We start from the raw sequence: 22,592 nt of genomic DNA, 5'->3' as shown, positions 1-22,592 counted from the left end.
GCCATTAGCATTACTGACTATAAACCTTGGTCACATATCACATGAGAAGGTAGTATGTCCTGCGTAAGTATAGTACGTCATCCTCAGTTTCTAATATAATATGGCTAGTACTAAAGATTGTCTTCATTAATTGCTCCAAAGCTGAGCAAAAAAGGGGGTGATATTGAGGTATGACAGAAAATTAAATAATAAAATTATTTAGCTCAATAAAAACAATTTATAAAAAGAAAAACTGAAAGAAAGAAAGAAAGAAAGAAAGAAAGAAAGCAGAGAGGGAGGGATGGAAGGAGGGAGTGAGGGCAAGCTGAGGATGTAACTATATATGGTGTGTGCTTAATTTTTTGGTTTTGTTTATTTTGTTTTTTTGAGACAGGGTTTGACTGTGTAGCACTGGCTGTCTTGGAACTCTCTCTGTAGACCAGACTGGTCTCAGACTCACAGAGATCCTACTGCCTCTGCCTTACAAGTGCTGAGATTAAGGTATGTGCCATTATTGCCAGCTCGTAGTTTTTATTTCTAGACTATAGATCATTTATCATCGAGGATAAATTATAAGTTTGGTCATTGAGCCATCCTAGACTCTAAATCTGGTCCCAAGGTCATCTATGTAGGTGTGACTTTTGTGTCCTAGTTAACTTTAGCTACCAACTTGAGACAGAAACACCGACCAGAGGATTGCCCTGATCAGACTTAGCTATGTGGGATTACCTTGGTTGTTAATTGATGTAGCAAGTCCCAGGCCAGGGTAACTGGAACCATTTGCTGGGCAGGTGCCACTGGATTGTAGAAGCAAGCTAACTCTGCTTGGGTGTGTGAATGAACCAGCATGCGGTGTTCCGCCACAGTTTTAAGCTCCCACACCACACCCTTCCCTGACTTCCCTCAATGATGGACCTGGAAGTTTACATAAATAAATTCTTCCATCTCCCCAGTTGCTTTTGATCCGTGTGACTTTTTCTCCCAGGAGTTAAAATCAAACTAGAACACTGGAACTTGTGAAACTCTAATTTTACGTTTCTTCACTTCTATAAGGGAGCATAATGCTCTCTTCTCTCTGCAGGACCCAGGCAGAGAAGTGTATGTAACTTTAAGGAGATGACATGGTGCATGATAGGTGCTTAGCAAGTAGACGCTGCTATCAAAACCACAGGGTAGGTGGAGTTGCGTAGAGTGTCTGTCTCTGCTATGAGATAAGGTGGACGAGCAGAAGTGCAGATGATAGTTAAGAAGCTGTGTCATGAGCTCTTGTACTTAACTTGCAAAAGCACGGACCCTGCACCTCCGTTTCCACATCTGTGAAACTGCTGGGCTGAGGTGTTCTCTAGTTTCCTCATCTCCATCACGTGCCCATGAGTCTCTGTAGATTTGTGTCCCAGGTGGATTTTCAGGGAGCCTGGCTTTGCACAGCATTACACTGCAGTGGAATTCTAGTCTTGTAGGTGGAGAGGGCCCTCTTATTCTTTCCGGCCACCCGGCTAGCTTACACTCAAGATAACCACACAGAAACTGTATTAATTAAATCACTGCTTGGCCCATTAGCTCTAGCTTCTTGTTCCAAATTCTTACATCTTCATTTAACCCATTTCTATTAATCTGTGTATCTCCATGAGGCTGTGGCTTACCAGGTAAAATTTCTGCATGTCTTCCTCTGGAGGAGGATCCATGGCATCTCTCACTCTGCCCTTCTTCCTCCCAGCATTCATTTCCATCTTCCTCGCACACCTAAGTTCTGCCCTATCAACAGGCCAAGGCAGTTTCTTTATACATTAATGGAAATCACAGCACACAGAGGGGACTCCCACATCATAGTCTGGCATTTCTGATTAGAAATTCAACAGACTGCAGGGCCAGCCACTGGCAGTGGCACCAAGATTTATCCCTACTGCTTGTACTGGCTCTTTGGGAACCCATTCTCTTTGGATGGATACCTTACTCAGCCTAGATATAGTAGGGAGGGACTTGGACCTTCCCCAAAGCAATGTGCCACTCTCTGAGGAGTGGATGGGGGAATACAGTGGGAGGTTAGGTGGAGGAAGGGGAGGAGAGGAGGGAGTGGTAACTGGGATTGGTATTAAAATGAAAAAAAAAAGATTGTTTTCTTTTTAAATTAAAAAAATAAATTTAATATGAAGTTAAGGCAAGGAAACACCATTAACATTGAATGCTAGCAGGTCCAATTCTGTTTAACCAAAATGTATTTATGGATATGATTTTAATTAATCCAATATCATGGTTATTGTTTGGTTATATAATACTTTTAATAATATAATTAAATCTGCAGAAAACAAAAAGACATAGAGGGTGTTCTTCCAAGATTCTTTAAGTTGGAATAGACACAGAAGCTGGCTCATTTGTCTAGAATTAATCATCAAAATTTGAGATTCAAAGTGTCATTTTTGCTTGTTTGAATCCTCTTTGATTTATGTAGTGAATGATGATCATTCTTGCTAATGTTTGTAGAGGACAGGGGTGGCCTCTTTGGAGGAAGTGTGTCACTGTGGGGACAGGCTTTGAGGTCTCACATGCTCGGGCTATGCCCAGTGTGGCACACAGTCTCCTTCTGTTGCCTGCGTGTCCAGATGTAAAACCCTCAGCTCCTTCTGCTTACTATGTTTCTTCATTTCAGCAATCTGGAAACCTTCAGAATGGCTCAGAGTCTACAACAGATCCCACTAGTTTGGATTTGCTCATGGAAAACATGAGAAGAAAAGACCAGCAGCTCCTAGAAATGAACAGAGAAAATGAGGTGTTAAAGATCAAGGTACAACTGGTTGACACTCATAAGCAGTTAGCATCCATGGTCTGTATTGGCTACGGGGCACCAACTCATATCCATAAGCCTACAGTATTCAAACACATGCCCAACATGTTGGAATATTGTACAAATTAAATCCTACTGTTTTGTTTCGGAGACTACTTTTAGTATTGAAGAAATCTTTTGGAGGTCCGTGGGTGTAACATTTCAGCTGTGCAAAAGTGGAAGCTCCAGAAGTTTCCCGGGTGATGTCATCTATAACTAACGGTGCTAGAGTATATATTATGCCATTTATTAAGGGAAGAGATCTCAGGCTAGATGCTTTTTACCATTATGCATTTTAAGATGATTTTGCATCTTTAAGAAATCATTTGAGCTAGGGAGATACCTTAATCAGCTAAGAACTTGCTCTACAAACAAGAGTGTCTGAGTCAGAGCTGAGCACCAACCCAGAAAGCTATACATGGATGTAGTGTTTGCAATCCCACTGCTCAGGAGGTGGAGGCAGGCGCATCCCTGGGACTGCTGATCACACATCCTAGCCTAATCTGTGAGTTTCAGGGCATACAAAAAAAAAAAAAAAAAACCCAAAAAATCTCCATTTTAAGAAAAAAAAAGACAAAAGACATGATTGACATCTACCTGAGGAAGGACATCCAAGGTGTACTTCTGACCTCCCTATGCATGTATGAACTGTGCGTCGGCACCCGCACATATATACACATGGGTACATGGTCACATACCCCCAAATCCAAATGACCAAATCCACGTGTATTATGAAATACCTCCTTAATTGTTTAATTAATTTATTGTTGAGTGGTTTGTATTTCCCTTTCCGGGTTTGTTTTACTTGTAGCCTCACAATGATTACCGTGGGATGTAAATCTCAGTAGGCACCCTTGATCATTTCCTAAGGTTGTATCCTTGAAAGATCGGCGTTTGTACTGCATTGTTTTGACTACTGCAACCGTGTCCCACAATTCCACAGTGCGGCATTTGTTAGTACGTTCTTTAACATCAGCGATAAGAGCTTTGCACCTCTGTGTGCTGACAGTGTGCCGTCTAGCTATGCAGAACACTGGTGTGCACAGAACTCAGGTCTGGCCTCACCATGGCAGATGCATGGCCATGGCCAATGCCTCCCAGAGACTTCTAGAAGTGACACTTCTCTCTTCCTCAACACTTCTCCCCCATAAACGATCTGTATGGCTGCAAACTTTAATCAGGGACTGCTTTTAACTGACCATAAAACTGTGAGTTCGAGGCCAGCCTGGTCTACAAGAGCTAGTTCCAGGACAGGAACCGAAAGCTACGGAGAAACCCTGTCTCGAAAAATCAAAAACAAAACAAAAAAAAAAAACTGTTCTCCTTTTAACTCTTTTTACTTTGTGATGTCAAAACATGCAGGGTGACTTTTATTTTTCCTAGCTGGAAGCTTCCCGAGAAGCAGGAGCCGCAGCTCTCAGGAATGTAGCCCAGAGATTATTTGACAACTACCAAACACATTCTGAAGACATGAAGAAGAGGCATGAGGACAGCAAGCGTTTACTTCAGGTACTAGCCCCGGCTGCGGTTCATGAGCTGGAGAAGTCAGCCCCACCCAGCCATAAGTGGCCTGGTGATGCACTGTGTGATTAGTGCTACCTACAGGAGCAGGTATATGAGTCCTTCCATCAGGGGCTCAGCCCTAACCTGAGTGACCTGTCAAGAAGGCACGCCTGGTATTCTCAAGGGCGGATACATACTCATTTTATACTGAGCCGTTTTTTGAGCTCTGTTTTATATATGCGAATGTACATGCATGTGTACTACAGTGTAGCGGTGTAAGCGAATGCAGACAGATTGTAAAAATATCGAGGCGAACACGCCCCCCTAAGGGGCGGGACTTATCCCTACACTACAGGTGGGAGTTGCCTGAAGTCCCCTCCCTAAGGAGGACACTTCTTCCCTGTGACTGACCTTTGCCCCCAGCTACAATATAACAAGCAACCTTGGGATACAGTGGGGTAATTACCCTGCTTTTAGGACATTTTCTGCTAAGAAAGAAAACACTTTTGACTGGATAAATGAGATGTTGTTATATTTTGTAATAGATTAAAAAGTAAAGCAAACGTCTAGCAAACTGCCTTTTGTTTTTCCGACCCCAGATCAACAATCTCGAAAAAGAGCAGATGTTAAAGCAACGTGTTGAGAATCTGAGTCAACTTTCAGAAAAACTTGAAGAAAAACACGGTCAAATCATAGGACTGGAGAACCGCGTACAGAGGATGGAAAACGTAAGTCTCCGGAAAAGCAGAGACGTTTCGTCCCGACAGTGTCATATCAGGGGGTGTGGAATGACGTGGTTTGAAGTCTTCCTAAGCGTGTGAGTGTGTGCACGGTGCTACACAATTCTGCTTTTCCCCTTAGACATTTCATGTGACCTGCTCAGTAGCAATTGGCTGGCCTGATTTCTCCTTGTAGTCGGTATATTCGGTGGTCTATGAATGAAATAATGGGTTAGGTCACAGAGCAGTCTTGTTAGGAGCAATAAAAGAGTAGATCCCTGTAATCTAACATTTATTAGAATCATAATAAAATCAATACATTAGAGTTTAATAAATCTTGATACATCCAAGTCAGTAAAATATTCTTTTTTATTTTTATTTTTTATATCTTTATTTTTAGCATCCCATGGCTGCTTGGGGTTTATAAGAAAAAGTGGCTACAAAGTATGTGATAAATAACCTATGGACATTAGAACTCCCTTTGGTCTATTTAGGGAAAAACAGTGGTAAGCAAGACTGTGAAAGTCTCATGCAATAGCTTCCAGTGGTTAGCACTCCAAATACCAACAAAATTGACATAAATTTAAGTATGTGCGTTCCTATTCTGAATTCAGATAAAATAAGAAATATAAGCTTTTACTAGCCGTACAAATGGGCATCTGAAAAACTAAACTAAGAGTGGATAAGAGTGTAATCTTAGGCTTCTAGTAAATTATGTCTTCTTCACCCTCTCTCTCATTCTATTACTGGATTGGCTTCTTATCTAATCAATATTCACTGGTTTGAGTTTTCCGAGGCCTTTGTCAGTAGGGAATTTTCACTTACTGGGTCTAACCTTTCAGTACTATGCAGGTTTCCCAATGAGGTACAGTTCGGTAACACTGTGACTCTTAGATCTGTAGTCCACATGAAGGTTGTGTGAGGAGATCAGAACCATGAACACAAACATAACAGGATGAAAGAATAATAGCATTCACCTTCATCTTTATTATGCCCCGGGCCACTGTTGTCATTTCCAGAATCCCCAAATCACCCTTGGCAGTTTGCTTACCCCAGCCTTCCAGTTTATGATTTTTGGAAAAGCTGTAGCATTTGTTGAGGGTCTGATAGTGTCAGAATATTTTATACTTCTGTAGATTGTCTGAGGAACTAAGAAAGCTCAGTGTATATTTGCATTGAGTCTCTAAAGCAACTAGAATTATGGAGCCAAGCTACTGATTAGCCAACTTGAAATGGGAAACAGAATTGTAATCAACATCTCTAAAACCCAAAGTGAGGTTAGTGGTTACCCGTGGGTGCCTGAAATGTAAGAAAAGAAGAGTGGAAGAAAGCTCCCTTTCCTAGCAGTTCCGAGAGTTACAGTATTAGACACAGGCTCTGGTCAGACTCCTGAGTGTGTTTATTCTACTGTTATTTCAAGATACTGAGCCCCTGCCCTGTGATGCACGCAGCCAAGCACAGGAGTAAGCTGATATTTGTGAGTGAACTGAAAATAACCATCGTTTTGGATGATTACAAGGTGTATAGCTGGATTATGCTAAGTGTAAGGAACTTTCCAGTTCTCCTGCTTTTAATTCTCCTGAGGGTCCGGTGGAGAAGCTGAAAGCCCATGTAAGGTAGGGCAGTGGGTCCAGGAGTACTGACATTGGCCCGTAGCTGCAAGTCTCTTGTAGAGGTCTGTGATACAGTAACTAGATAGGATGCTGTGCTCTGCAAAGCCATGAGACAACGTTCTAAAGTTTATTCTATAAAATCTGTTCAGTAGCAGCTAAAACAGCGCCTGGTTAGTGGAGGTGAGTGGGGATTGAATAGAGGAGCAACGTGCAAGGCCGTTGTTTTAAAACACATTTAGCTCAATGTTATTTCGAATTTTCCAAATAAGTGTGGAAATAAATCAAATAAGCAGTAAAGCTTGGCGCCGCCTTCTTGGGCTCAGCAGCTAACGAGAGCGCGGGCTGTATGGACATTTCTCGGGTGGGGAATGCACATCGGAATTAAGGAGAGTGCGCTGAGCCTTCTGTATTAATGGGGGCAGATACAAGTTCAAGACGGAAGTGAAGATGAAAAGTCCACCTCCTCAGGAAGGCTGATAAATACTGCCCTGGCATTGGCTGCTCCCCGGGAAGGGTTCATTTGCTACTCACTTGAGCAAGGCCTTGCTCCAGTAAATGGCCATTAGTGCTGCGAGGTCTGGTAATGAAGACATTACTTAAAACCTCCGCCATCTGTCCCACTTTAATCAGGAATGCGGCGAGAATGAATTCCGAACACACAGCAAGAAACTAGCAGAAACGCCCTGTAAGAGCATTTTCGCACGGCATATGTTCCTTTTGCCAGCAGTGCGATTCTGTTGGTTCACATTTGTTTGCGCGTGTCATTGATTTGGTCCCACTAGAATCTAAGAGCTCAAAAGGCACTTCGGAGACCCGCTACTTCCTCGTCGTTGTTTAAGAAACGAGGTCGGATCAAACAAGAAACCATTCCAGAATCTCCCGTTTCTGTTTATAAGCCTTCCTATTGCATCCACCTGATTTCTAATATTGGATTAAGAATGTGTTCTGGGGTCAAAGGGCTGAGTGGGTAAAGGAGCCCACCAGGCATACCAACCTGAGTTAGACCCCTGAGACCCCTATGATAGAGGGAGAGAACTCATTCCCACAGTCTGTCCTCTGGCATCTGCATGCATGCTGTGGTCCAGACACATACACAATAAGTAAGTAAAAATGCAATCATTTTTTTAAAAGATCATATTCTGGGTTGTTAAGACATTCATGTGGTAACACCATGTCATAAATCACGTCAGTCCACTTTGATCAACTGAAGGGAGATTCTGAACCCTCAGAGACAGAGCAGATACCCACAGTGTGGAAAAGAAGCATGTGGTAGGCAAGCGCAGTTTCATGCGTTGCCCAGGAGGAGCTCAGGAAGAAGCCCGTAGCATGCGCAGGAACCCTGGCTAGGGAAGAATGCATTCTTGTTAGCCGCCCCGTCTCTGACCCTGGCTGTGAGCATCCGTTAATCAAGAGAACGTTCACATGTTCTCTACACCCCACAGATTCATAGTGGGCGGTCTGTGGCAGTGTTTCCCTGAGAAAGAAGACACCAACATCAGCCTCAAGGTACATCTGCTATCCCTCAGGAATTATTTGGAGACGCTTAAGACGAACACAGAAAAAGGTTAAAATGGAATCATTTCTATGAGGCAAAATTGCTCTAAGAAAATAATCGAAATAAGTCAGCATAATTAAAAGTAGCAACTTCTACGGGATATAAAGTAATTGGTACCTTTAAATTCCTGTGTATTGAAGTCCAGCTCTCCACCAGGGAAGCAAGTAGGATTCTCATCTCACACACATATGGTCTGCACCCCATTTATTCCACCTTAACTTCATTTGATGGATATTCATAAACTTCAAAATACGCTTCATACATTTTAAAATAAAATTTATTGCTAATTTGGGAACCAGTATGATAGTAAAGTTAATAAAGTATTTATAAGTGTTGGGTGGGGTGGCACAGGGATGGACAAAATACAGGGTTGTGTTCCCACTCTAGGTATATCTAACTAATTAATATTCTTCAAGACAATTAAACTGTAATCTTTAAGATTATCTTTCCGATCTGATAGAAATCTATAACTTAAATCTGTTACGGAAGATCCCACCTATCATTCAACACTAGGGAGACCAAGGCAAGGGGATCATGAGTTTAAAGCCAGTTTTGGCTATCGTGTGACTTCAGGGCTAGTCCATATACCATAAGAGTCCTGGTCTCAAAAATAAAACAAAATGAAACAAAAACCTAAACTTTAACATGAAACTTCAGAGAATTGGGGTTCTAACCAATAAAAAAGTAAAACAAGCAAACTGTCTGGAACTGTTAATTAATTGTTGGATCCCATTATGGAACAGTGTCCCAGCATGCCACTAAAGCTTCAAGCTGCAGATTACTTTTATTTCAAGTTTTGGTTAAAGTTTCTTTACACTGATAAGGTCCAGAGAGGTTAAAAACCTTGGCCAAAGCTTCAACAACCAGATCAGTGTATGGCATGAGCTTCCTGGTTCCGGCTGTGTGGCACTGTCTGGGGCGGTGTCCATTTATGTGCTGTGGCAGGCAGTGTTGTGCATGTTTTGAGACATTTTCGATCAGGACTGCCCGTGCTCTCAATGCCATTTTTGCCTCATTGCAGCCTTTCCTGGTTCCCCCAACTTGGCACTAACCAGCAGTGCAAACTCTGCTTACCTAAGCCTGGGCTTTCCTGAAGTTGTCACTTTTCCCGTGAGATGAGCAGTTGGGTTTAATAATTAAATCGCCCTAATTGAAAAGATAGTCCTTCGCAGCCTTTGCGTTTCTCCAGGTCCCTCATTAGGAAGCAGTTTCAGCATTTGTGGCCTCGAGCCCTCATTAGGCGTCCACTTACCTGTTCACTACACGGTGGCAGGTGCTGTGAGAGCAGGTGGACACATCACCTTGCGTGCGGCGGTGTCCTTGGATATCAACCACTCTCCTAAGGAGCTCAAGAAGCAGGTGCGGCACTAAGGGAATTCACATCAGGCGAGGCCATGGAGGCTTCTTCCTCCAGATGGCACAGGCAAGGTGGCTGTGGGCTGGAGAAAGTGCAAGTCTTGTCATTCAGACTAAAGGAGGGAATCATGAAGACATTTATTTGAAACAAGAATTTGTGTAGCCCGGGCTGATCTTGAACTTGCGATGTTGCACCACAGCTGGACCTGAACACCTGATCCTCCTGCCTCTACCTCTAAAGTGTGAGGATTAACCACGCACACCACCATGCCCATCTTAAACAATATTCACGACACGGCTCTGATTTGCTTCCAAAGCACAAAGAGCGTTGCCTGGCCAGGCTTCTCGGTGACGCATTGTAATTGCTCAGATGAGACGAGCTCTGAGGCACAGACTATATTTCCAGTATCACGAGACACAGCTATTGTGAACAGTTTGCAAGCACACACATACACACAAACAAAAGCTGTATCTTGTTTTCTCCTAGGAAAAGAAAACACTCCTAGAGAGAAAATCGTGTTTGGAAAGCAAGCTGCTGCAGCTCAAGTCCAAGGACGCACATTCGAAAAGGTTTGAAAATCTACCTCCTAAATAAACAGTTTTTGGTAGCCTACCTGTTCATGGCTATGCTGGGCTGTAGGCAGGTGGGACTTATACTTCTAGAGGGAACAGAGAGAGTAGGGCAGATGCAGGGAGAAAGGATGTCAAATTTCCAGGATTAATAGACGTGCATCCCATTTCCTACCTATGAGGGATCAGGGGCCGGAGTACAGGAGGGTCCTGGAGACCCACTTGGAGAGTTCATTTTTCTGAAGCGTGAGGCTGCTACTTCACTCACTCAGAGTTGCTGGTGCATCTTTATTCTCTGTGCTTTCATCTTTGAGAAAGCGTCTCTTCCACAGCCTACAACAGACTGGCTAGTCATCATGTGAAACTCTTAGAGCCTGACACTTGTCCAACTCCATAGAAAATGAAAGAGTATGGAAAGCAGCCATAGTTTGTTGGGGTGGCTTGGCCATATTCATCATTTCCAACCTGTTATGTCTTAGTCTCTACCCAGGAAGCAGGACAGCTTATGGTTGTTGCAGGAGCTATTCTGCTGGAATGTCAGGTCCTGATCCATCTCATGTTTCCCTAGATTGTCCCTTTCTTTTGATTCTAAACTCACTATAGTCCTGGTGTGTTCTGAGTTCAAGATAACACATAACCCTATTTCAGCTTCTTACTTCAACTATCAAGGACTTACGTCTCTAGGTTATTAGGCACTATTATGAGCATCCAGGGGACAAATTTTCATTGTCCTTTGTAATATCATATAGACACAGACATCCTTACTCCTTTATCTTTTGACTTCCCCCTATTTCTCAATCCTTTCTTTCGATATCTATCTTTTACTGTCTGTTGTTATACTTTGTGCTTTCTGGTGGGCTGGTAACTATGCATTTTGGGGCACTTATGGCAATGGCCAGATATAGGCTGAACTTTAAGTTGCACGCACATATTTGAATAATCTGTCATACTAATCTGTTATTTTTCCTTTCCTCCTCACTGTGAATAAACATAGAACCCAAGGGAGCAGACATATGTTAGCTGTGTGTCACTGTCCGTCTTGGTAAAGAAGGACATACAGACAGAGAGCAGCTTGGGCCCTGGCAACTCTTACAGATTGTTGCTAGTTAAGTTTATTTTTGCCCTTTCTCTTTTCCTCCCTTTTCTCTTTCTTTCTTTCCTCCCTTTGCTCTTAAATGTAAAGATCTTCCTCATGTAACCGAACTATGGACTTACACCAGGTTCCTTCCTTTCAGAGTCCAGGTAGTGTGAGTTTGAGGATTTCCTTTTGTTTGTTTGTTTGTTTAAAGACACTAACAGGTGTCTTGTCTGATTTTGAAGCTACCTGACCTTTCATTTTAATCTGCTGTATATGAGCAGCGCACAGGGAATTCTCAAAAGTAGTTTTGAGGAAGCTTTGGAAATTTCTTGGGTAAAGCGTGTGCTCTGCATTCTGGAAAGGAACTGGACATCCAGTCTTACCGCGTTTCCAGGCTGAAGACATCTCAAATACCTGTCTTCCTTCTTACCTTTCCTGAGCTGTGAGAGGAAGCATCGTTCACATTACTGGGGGAAAGCAAGAGGGAAATCAGTATAAGTGGAATTCTTAAGTTGAAGCACTAAAAGCTTGGCAAATGCACCACAAATATGAGATGTTTTTCTTAGTCTGAGGTTAGATAGACATAAGGAAAATACAGAGAAGAGCAGAGGACTTCCTTAAAAGTAAGACATTGTTGGTGCTATCATCTTGGGTAGGGTATTTTGCAGCTTACAGAGTAACCACCTTTGCATGAATGTAATTCTTCTAGTAGCTCTTCAAGGACAACCCCTGCACTCTGAAGGGTCTAGCTGCTCAGAAGATGCCTTGCTGGTTTGGTTTCAGTACTCCCATACAAAGCAGAGCCTTGCATGTTTCCATGGAGGGCATTGATACCTGTTCTTTTATTTCTGGAAACTTCTGATGGCCTCTGAGACTAGTTTCCTTACTCCCCTGTGTGACAATAGGGGAAAAGTCATGGGGGCATGCTGCTTACTGGCTTGCTCTTCGCGGCTTGCCCAGCCTGCTTCCTTCCACATCAATCATTTATCAAGAAAAGACCAGCAGTCTTGCCTACAGGCCAATCTGAGGAAGGCACTTCGTCGATTTTGTTATTTCTGCACATGTGATCCTGCCTTGGGTCAAGTTTATAAAACTCTAACCACACGCATGCGTAGTAAAGCCCTTTGTCTCAACAGAGCACCCCTCCCAGACTTATTGCTCCTTACTGCCCAGAGGGAACCCAAGTCTGACCACTAGTTAGGCCAATGTTACTCTGTCTGTATGTCCTTCTTTACCAAGACAGTGATTAAATGAATACAGTTTGTGTGTTGTTATTTCGGGGCATAAGCTAGCCAAGCAGGCGGCTGGGGTGTTGGGGATGCAGCCCCGCCACCGCTCTTATTACTACATTACTCTTTTTCTTTTCTTCTTTTTTCCTTTTTCACTGGAGGAATTTTTAAATTTTAACACTAATTTCTATCGATCCTCACATCCAGCACTGAGCTTTCTGCGGCTGTCCTCTACTGAGACTCCTCATCCTCCCATCCCCCACGTCTCCTCATCAACTCTTCCTCACAGGGATCTGTGCATCCCTCTACAATGTCTCAGCTGCCCTGCTTGCCTGAAACCCAAGGATTGCTGACTCCCTGGGTTTGGGCTCCTCTCATTCTGTCTGGACTGTTTGAAGATCCCCAGAGTCCACAGTCCTTACTGGGGGTCTGATTTCCCCACTTATTCTTTTGGTGTGTGACTCCTTCTCCAGGTGCCATGAAATCTCCACCCAAGCTTCCTTTGCTCTGGTAAGGGAGTTGCTCAGGTGGAAGCCGTGAAAGAACTAAAATCTCATGGTGATGTGTGCTAATGGAATGCACGTGAACTGTAGAAATGATGAGACAGGCGACCTCTGGTGACCGGGAGTTCACAGTCTGGTCTGTTCCAATCAAGAGCACAAACATTCCCACTAAGAGCAGACATTCACTTCCTTCCTTCCCAGTGCTTCTGTCCATGAACATGGATAAGAAAAACAGATTGACTGTACATTTAATTGCTATTGTTTCCTGCTGCTTCTCCCTAAGAGAAAGACCAAAGTCTCTGTTTCTGCTGGGAACTGGGTCCTTTAAAGGACTGTTCCAGAAACAGGACCTCTTGTCCCCCTCTCTGTATGCCAAGCAGGCTGTCCTCTTGAGCTTCTAGCTGTTTGTCAGTCTCCGCCTCCCACACTGCCGTGGAAAGACTGGGATTGCACATGTTGGCTGCTGTACCCAGCTCTACGTGGGCTCAGGGAATCCAAACTCAGGTCCTTAGGCTTCTAGCCTCGGAGTCATTTCCCTACCCAGAAGCAGCTTTTGGCCCAAATGCACATCTCGTTCAAGTTTCGTATATGAGCAGAGCACAGGGCTAGCCTTCCTCGGTTTCTTGTATGTACCTGGATCCCTGGGACCTTAAGGGCACACGGCTCAACAGCAGGAGGGGAGGCCGGTGTAGCAAACATTCCTTCACTCCTTCCTCCTTTCTGTGCATCCTCAGCTGCCAGGATCTTGAAGCAGAGATTTCCATCCTCCAGGAGCAGATCTGTCACCTGCAGTTCGTGATTCACTCCCAGCATCAGAATCTGCGCAACATCATCCAGGAGGTCAGGGTAACAAGGGCCTTTCGCAGGTAGATGGCAGGATTACCGTGCCAAGACCACACCTGGGCAGTTTGGCAAGCTGAGTTCCGAGACTCGCCTTCCCCCGACATAGCCTTTCAGTTTCTCAGGCAACCTGGCTCCGCGGCTTCTCTTGCCTATAATGTCAACACCTGTCAGGTTCCAGAAGAGAGTTTGAGAAACTATGCTTAGCTGTTTTTTTAGATATTTTAGGGATTTTTGTACAAGCATAAAGGTTCTAAGTCAGATGTTGCTCACTGTTAAATGGAAGACTTTGTACATTAGGAGGTTCAAACCTTTCTTAAGTAATCAGGTCTGGGTTGCCTGTGATACTTATTTTCAGGATTGTGGATTGGCTACGCCTGGCATACGTTAGCTAAATGCCCTAACACTGAGCCATAGCAACAGCTCTATTTTACACTGAATTTGAGATAATGTAAAATTAATTGATTAATTGACCAAGGTAGTTTGGGAATTGCTATACAGCCCAGGTTGACCTTGAGTTTGGAATCCTCCTGCTTCAGCATCCTGGGTTGCTAGGGTTCCAGCTACAACTAGATGTTACATCTTTATACCCTCATAAGCAGTGTCTCTAGGGATATTTTAAAGCAGGAACTAGCCTGCACACTGCTCCGCAGCTAGTTCTGCAGAACGAGGCTCATGTTATTCACTGCAGCCTTTCCTCACCTAGGCTCCCCTTGGGTTTCTCCCGTAGATGAAAATGGAGGGGATCATCATTTGGTAGTGGCCCCCCTGGGTGGCCTGCTGGCTCTGCCCATGCTGCGGGATTGTCTTTTTATTTGATGAATGTTGTCTGGCCACATAAAGGTGCATGATTCTTGATTTGTGTAACTGAATTCCCCATGGTCTGACAAGATTTCCCAATTGTTCTTCCTGATTCTTAGATGGAAGGATTAAAAAATACTTTAAAGGAACAAGATGAAAAAATCGAAAATTTGAAAGAAAAAGTCAACATACTTGAAAGTCAGGTAATAAAGGAATCTGTACTGTATGTTTCCGTGTTGGTACATGCCTGGGTGTGTATATGTGAGTGTGTGCCTGCATGTAAATGATACATTACCACGTGTGCATACACTTGAGGATGGTTATGTGCCTGTGTGACTTTGAATGTGTCTCTCTGTCACTGCATTTGACTGTCTGATTGTCTGTATGTAAGTACATGTACCCTGATGTGTATGAATATGTCTTCAGTCTGTTTATCAGCATATATGCATCTGCTATGCTTAAAAAAGTATAGCTTTTGAAAAAAAAAATATGAGACAAGTGAGCCGGGCGGTGGTGGCGCACGCCTTTAATCCCAGCACTCGGGAGGCAGAGGCAGGCGGATCTCTGTGAGTTCGAGGCCAGCCTGGTCTACAAGAGCTAGTTCCAGGACAGGAACCAAAAGCTACGGAGAAACCCTGTCTCGAAAAAAAAAAAATATGAGAAAAAAGTATAGCTTACTTTCAATAACAATTACATTGTAACTAACTTATTATTGAACACATGTATTAAATTTTCATTATTAGTTTTAGATACTAAAGGTTAAAAGTTCGGTCACATTTCACCCTGGATACTCACTGTACTGGCAAAACAGGTGATGATCTTGAACTAGAGGCGTGATCAAGGCTGCCCTGTGTGAATTTTCTCTTGTCAGATGGTGAGGCTTCTTGCTCCTGGTTCTCACACTTTTTTCTGCTCTGTGACGTCGTCTTCCTTATATTTTTCTTCATTCATATCCACTCTGGCTTCCCAGCCTTACCTCCGAGCTTAACTACATCTCAAAGTCTCTGAAATTATCATGCCTTTGAGTGTTTTCCAAACTCAGTGTAAAATGAGAGGCTTTTCTTGGGCGTTGGTTGGAAAAGTGGTGTGAGTTGGTTTTCCTTCACAGTAGAAGATTCTCCATGACTGTGGAATGAAGCGCTTCCCACACGGCAGTTATATAAAGAACTGACTTTTTAGAAACTTAAACAAAGTAATTTTGCAGTTGTATTACACTCAACTTTTGCTAGTTTTAACTTAATAGTTCATCATGGATGAGCATTTTAAAATTAAATGTTATTGTAAAGACTTGAAAAGTCAAAAAAAAAAAAAAACCAGAAGCAGCATATTTTAATTTCCCATGATAAGACATGTTTTTCTTGCAGCTCACTGATTCTCTCTCCTGTAAACCTCTTCCTGGCTCTTCATGGTAGATTCCATATGCCTCACAGGAAGGACAGGAAAGCCTCAAAAAGTGGAATCCCTCCAAGGAAGATTTTTGTTGTCCAATGAGTTCATTAGAATCTTTCCTAGATGCTGTGCAATGACTTAGTTGTCTTTGAGGTCCAGTAGTAGAACCCGGAAAGTGTGTCTCTACCCATGTCATCTGCCTTTGTATTCCAGGTTCAGTCAGGGATTGTTGACACTCCAGTTAGTGGGGATGTAAACAGACTTGTGCTGCCCCTCCTGGACACATGTGCGCTGGCTACAGACTCTTCACAATGAAGTGATAACACCCTTTAGTGTTTTCCCTGGATTCTCTGAATATAGCTGACCCTGGGCAGTTTGTTTCTTGTTTTACTTTTGTTTTTCATTTATAAACAAGGCTTGGAATCATCTAGTGATTGTCCTTACGGTCTCCAATTTATTTTATTCAGTAGATAGGTAGTATACTCCTTCCCTTGGTGCTTTAAAAACCCAGGCCTTATTAATGAACTGGCCTTGAATTTACTACACAGCCAAGGACAACCTTGAATTTCTTATATTCCTGCCACCTGCTCTTCCTGAGAGTTGAGACTGTAGGCCTCTCTAAGGTTTATAATCTGCTTGGGGTGGAACTCAAAATTTAGGGCATGCCAGACACACACACTGCAGTTCATTTACATTCACTTAATTCATTTATTCAACAAAACATTTTTTAGGTATTTATGTGCTGGAGAGCGCCAAGGAAAGTCGGGTCAGGCTTTCCTTGACTTCATCTTGTTTATATCTCCGTTGAGAACCTAGCAAAAAAACCAAATGATCATCAGGAGTGCTAAGTGCTTCAAGAAATGCTAGGACATTATAGGAAGTGGGGGAGGAACAGGGCAGAGAAGGCATCTCTGAGCAGGAGATGTTTGAGGAGATTCGTGAGTGATGAGCTATGGTGCCGCAGCTCCAAGCTCATTCCCAGTACTTTCTTCTCTGCACAGCTCCTAATCTGGACAAGACATACCAAGAGTGGACCAGCTAGCACATAAACGATAAGCCTGCCACTGACTATGAAACTGATCAGCACTGGCTGATTCTGTCACAAAAAGTTTGGTCCCTTTCTAAGAGAATAACACTTCCAAACCTACCAACTTTATAAACTCTGTAGACTGTGTCCTCTCATCAGCTTCGGATTGGATAATTGTCCAATCACAGGATATTTTTATTCCAATCCAAGTTATCAATGTGACACTGAGTTTTCAACTACATCATCATGTACTGAGTACTGATCGTGGAGACTCTGCTCAGTCACATACTTGGCCTAAGATATGGGCCTCATTGTGTGCATACATTAGATTTGTCTCCTAAGAGGGAGACGATGTTTATTATCGTTTGTCTTAACGGAAGTCTATCTTCTGGATGAGATGTATATGCTTACCTCTTGAGATTACAATGGAATAGTGTCTAGTGATGGCAGCTCTATCGTCTGTCTTTTAAGCTCTCCTCACAGGTCTAATACATACTGGAGACAGTGATGCATTTTCTCTGCCCACTACTTCTCAAAGTTGACAGACCCTTAAAAGGACCTGCCAAGTTTTATCATATTCATCAGAACATGGGTTCTGACTCCAGGTGTCTAGGGGATGGAGGCTTTATTAAGTCCGCAAGTTCCCAGGTGATGTGGATGACCCAGGCTTATTTGGTAGGAACCACAGTCATGGAATTTTTCCCTTTTTTACTTCACCTGTTTCACTCTGTCTTTAAGGTTCAGGTTCAATCTCTATGTATATGAAAATGTCCTAAATTATTCTGGTCACTCTGATTTAGTTTACATCTTTTCTATAATCATCAGTTGCTTATTGTTTTATGACATCTATTAAATGGTTTTTAAGTTTATTTTATTTCTACTATCACTTCAGTGGTAATATACATCCTACACACTGAAAGAGAAAATTTCAAGATGTCCTTATTTTTTTCTGCTGTGTAGTACTCCATTGTATAAATGTACCACATTTTCCTAATCCATTCTTTGGTTGAGGGACATTTGTTTCCAGGTTCTGGCTATGACAAATTATGCTGCTATGAACATAGTTGAGCACATGTCCTTGTGATATGATTGAGCATCCTTTGGGTATATACCCAAAAGTGGTATTTCTGTGTCTTGAGGGAAGTTGTTTCCTAATTTTCTGAATTAGAGAGGGATATAAGTATAAAATGGGAGGAGACAGCTCTAAGTCACATCTCATTCTGAGATTCCTGGAAGCAGGATCACCATTTTGAACTGAGGTCGAGGTAAGAGCCAGTTGGCTGCTTTGCTTTCGAATCTTTGGATTGAACCCCAATTTATCTCTCTGAATTTTTATTAATTGTGCTTCAGGAATCTGTTATGGGGATGACAAAATTAGATATAAAGAAGCTAAGTAAGCTAAAGGGCAGAACATAGATGGTGACTGACTGGACTGGGAAATAGGACTGCTAGCAGCATCTCCTCTTACTAGCTGTCACGAGTTGCATTATCTCTCAGAATTATATAATACCTGTTTTTAAAGGTTTATAATCAAGTGGTTACTTCAAAAGGATAATTATGTAATCAGTATCATGTGTACCACTAAGATTATTTTCATTTCCCTATGAGAAGGAATCTTTGTAAACTCAAAATAGTTCAGAGGATGAATCTTAGGGTTTAGCCCCTTGGCACATTATGTAATTTTCAAGCTATATTTAATATTGTTTTCTTTGATTCTGATAAAATAAGCACAAAAAATTATTCTGTAGGTATTAGGCCAGTGGGGAGTAGAGTGGAAGGATTGAAAATGTAGGCTATATGTGAATTTGCGGTCTGATCTCTGTACCTTTTGCCTTCCAATTTTAGAATAAGGAACTTAAAACCAAGGTGGCAAATTGGACAGAGACTCCTAAGGCCCCAGTTTCTAAGGCTGTCTCTACAAGGTAACGTCATTCTCCCTTCAGCTTCATCTTCCACCTTAAATCATGTCTGGGAAGGCCTTGAAAGACATCCCCAGAAGTCTATCTCCTAAGTTCCCCTAAACCCATCAGGTTCATGTTGAGGATTAACCACCACATTATCTATTGCTTAAATACTGCTCAGAATTGGTCGCTTTATCCACTACTGCTTACTTGAGGTTGGATATATTAACACTTACTAAGTGCATGCATTGTACATCTTTCCCCCCTCTTCTCAGCCTTAAACCAAGCCCAACCTTAATTTCAGCACTTTTCTTTACAAATATTACATATCATTTTCCTCCATTCTCCTTCCTCAGCTGCTCTGTCCTTAATGGATGTTTTAATCACTAGTTGTTAGTTCTTACTAAAATTTTCTTGTCAGCTCTCAATCAAATAGATTGTAAATATTCCCAGGAAACCACTGGGTCCTCTTATTTCATTTTACTTTCTGCACTGCTAAGAACATGTAACTTCAGCAACTACCAGCTACAAATGGATGGTTTCAAGCAGTGATGATGACCCAAGGAAGCAATCAAAATGATACTGAAAACCAGACTAATTTCTTTGTGTGTAATGTTTATTGTTGTTGGCTGATTCAGAATTTGAATCTGGGCTCGAACCTCATTTCCATAAACTTTCGGGAATGCTCACTTAAGAGAGAGCATAGCCTATAATTACACGTATCGTTTAAAAAGTGATTAAAAGCTTCCTGTTCTGGCCGCTTTTGAATTCCACTGTCTGGTCCCTGCAGGGAAGAGTCTCATTTTCTTAGACTCTTGGGCACAGGGCCTGAGGTGGAAAATCAGGCTTGCTATGATTAGCATTAGTCTAGGAATTCAGACGGATTCATCTCTCTCTTTAAAACTCCTAGCGACAAAGATGCAGTTTGCTAATGAAGTATATAATTAGGGATTAGAGATGAAGCCGCTTTGAATCAAGTCCTCTCAGATCTCCAGGTGCTGAATCCTCAAGCTTGTTGGTCACTAGCATTGCAACTTCTGAAAAGAAAGAAATTAAGTCCTAGAGGCGCTCAAAGAGGACTTGGCTCTCCTGGAGAAGGGAGGATGCTCAGTGTTCTGGTCCCTGCCTTGTATAACTGTTTAAAGAGTTTTCTTTCTTTCTATGGCTTAGACAAAGTCAATGAAGAGAAATCTCCTAACTGAAATGTTGAAACTGGACATTTTGTGTCTTTTAAGAATAGAAATTACAGTGGTAAGGGCATAAAGTCTGATCTTCATTTTCAAAATAGAGTTGGCTAGCTGCTTAAGAATGGAATTGCAGTATGGTTTGGTAAGTTAAACCTGGATTTTCCAATATACAATGGAATTCTAATTTGAGGGAGATAACATTTACAACTTGTCTGGACAAATTAGTTGTATTTCTTTCAAGACCTATTATATTCTATATCTCACTAAATACACTCAAATTTTTTAACCCCTGAGTCATTAAAGCATAGAGATGTCCCTTGTGCTGAATACAAGAGTGATCCATTTGAGATAAGGTTTCATATTGCAATACAAAACACATGCATACTTACATGCATGTATAGTTTTAAATACTAGACTCACACAGTAAGGCAGAAGGTTCAGGCTCCACAGAGCTGCAACATACTTGAGGAACAGATAGCTGAGTTCTCTCTTTCTCGATTTACTCTGTTGCATAGTTCCACTGAGTGGAAAGGCTCTAACTCTGCTTCCTCTTACTCCTCACTCCTGCCCCATCCAACCTAGCTGAAATTGCTGCTGATAATGCCTTCCCAATGTGATTGATTTCACTATCTCCCACGGGGTATCCATTACAATAGATACATTAATGGCTCTCTCTCTGAGATCATATTTCGCAGTATGGTGACAGTTGATGTAGGGGTAATGATGGTATAATCATTGTCTTACTAGACTATGCCTTGTTCCACTCTGGTAACGTATATTGTCTTTTCTGCAGTGAACTGAAGCCTGAAGGGGCCTCTCCCTATCTGATGTTGGTCAGACTACGGAAGTGAACAGGCTGGATGAAGCTCCGGTAGAGAAGGACTCTGTAGATCTTATTTATTCCTTGAAATGCAGTTTCAGCTCTGAAGTTAAAATGACACCATGCCAGTGTTTATGTAAATATAACTTATTATACATCAATAAGATTACAGGAAGGTGATATTCCAGGCAATTCAACAGATGTCTAATGGAGAGAAGAAACCTTCCCCGCAAAAATATTAACTTAAAAGGACAAGAAATCAGGTGCTTTTCTATGATGGAAGATGAATTCTGCTCTACACTTAACACATTAAAATAAAATCTGAATCCATACGCTCAGATTTTTTACTAAAGGGATTTGAGCTTTGATAGTGGGTTTACATGTCTAAGTGAAAGGATGTGTGTAAATGTGTATGCATGAATGATATGTTTACTTAGTCTTTAGATAAAAGTAATCTTACTATGGCACAGTCTCATCTCTGGACCCATTATTAGTGGAAGAATTTATCACTACTGATTTATGAGAAGAGGATGGAGTGGATTCTTCTGGGCTCGTCTGACAGCCAATGGTGGCCCCTGAATTTCAGAATCATGGCGGCCTGGTTGTCTTGTACTGTCTTAGAAGGTCATTGTTCTTCAGAGGTTCTATTGCTAGAGGAAAACTCCACACATAAAAATGCAACTGGTGCGTTTTGCTTAGTTACTTATTTTCTTCTTGATATCAATGTTATCTGAAATTATTAGGCAGAGGGATAGAACACAGTGCTAAAGAATACAGTCCAGTGGAATAATGGCTGCTGTCTACAGCCAGGGGAATCATAATTCATGAGTTGCAATGTTATAGTGTACTCAGATTCTGATACATGCCTTCATTTAAGTTGAGTCTTCTGAGTGCTATGAGTTAAAACAAACTCGTAATTGTAGAAATACTGATGTTGAGGAGAGCAGACAATGCTTCAGTTGAGTGAAGAGAGAGACTGGGTCACTGTCTTAGTTAGGGTTAACATTTCTATAATGAAACACCACGACCAAAACAACCGGGGGAGGAAAGGGTTTATTCAGATTACACTTCCACATTGCTGTTCATCATTGAAGGAAGTCAGGATGGGAATTCTAACAGGGCAGGAATGTGAGGGCAGGAGCTGATGTACAGACCATGGAGGGGTGCTGCTTACTGGCTTGCTCCTCATGACTTCCTCAGCCTGCTTTTTCCTCAGACCACCCACAATGTGCTGGGCCCTCCTGCATTCATCACTAATTGAGAAAATGCCTTACAGCCGGATCTTATGGAGACATGTTCTTAATTGAGGTTCCCTCCACATTGGTGACTCTAGCTTGTATCAAGCTGACATAATACTAGCCAGTACAGTCACTTGAAAGGACACTTTCCCTTAGGACTTTGGTTATCCTCTCAGGAAAGATGCTTCCAGTCTGTCCATGTGCCATATGAAATATAAGTATTATGCTTTAAGTATTTAAAGGCATGTACGGTGAGGTAACGTGATGTATTTATAAAAAAATCCATCCAGGTACTGCAGTTCTTGAAATGTTGCAAAAGTTTTTATTTTTAATTCTTCTTTCATACCATATATTGAAGTTTCCCCTCCTTCCTCGCCTTCCAGTCCCTCTACCAACCCCTCTTTCCCCTAGATCCACCCTTTCCCTTCAGAAAAGACTCTCCCAGATATATAAATCAAACATG

The 22,592-nt window shown here is 42.2% G+C and overlaps 1 protein-coding gene across 2 annotated transcripts in view; it reads left to right on the top strand.

The window, feature by feature from the left end:
• Ccdc68 (coiled-coil domain containing 68) overlaps positions 1-21,223 on the top strand; it is a 35,034-nt gene extending 13,811 nt beyond the window's left edge. For both annotated transcript variants that reach the window (XM_041639296.1, XM_041639297.1), the window contains 8 exons: positions 2,627-2,761; positions 4,184-4,309; positions 4,903-5,031; positions 10,034-10,116; positions 13,661-13,766; positions 14,687-14,770; positions 18,829-18,905; positions 20,865-21,223. In XM_041639296.1, coding sequence (XP_041495230.1) covers positions 2,627-2,761; positions 4,184-4,309; positions 4,903-5,031; positions 10,034-10,116; positions 13,661-13,766; positions 14,687-14,770; positions 18,829-18,905; positions 20,865-20,922 — 798 coding nt within the window. In that variant the 3' untranslated portion in view covers positions 20,923-21,223. The remainder of the gene's footprint in view (positions 1-2,626; positions 2,762-4,183; positions 4,310-4,902; positions 5,032-10,033; positions 10,117-13,660; positions 13,767-14,686; positions 14,771-18,828; positions 18,906-20,864) is intronic.
• The last annotated feature ends 1,369 nt before the right edge of the window (positions 21,224-22,592 follow it).

The sequence above is a fragment of the Microtus oregoni genome, unplaced genomic scaffold, assembly GCF_018167655.1.
Source record: "Microtus oregoni isolate MIOR12 unplaced genomic scaffold, Mior012 000057F_ref0000458, whole genome shotgun sequence".
Taxonomy (NCBI): Eukaryota; Metazoa; Chordata; class Mammalia; order Rodentia; family Cricetidae; genus Microtus; species Microtus oregoni.
This window is presented reverse-complemented; position numbering and strand designations above follow the sequence as displayed.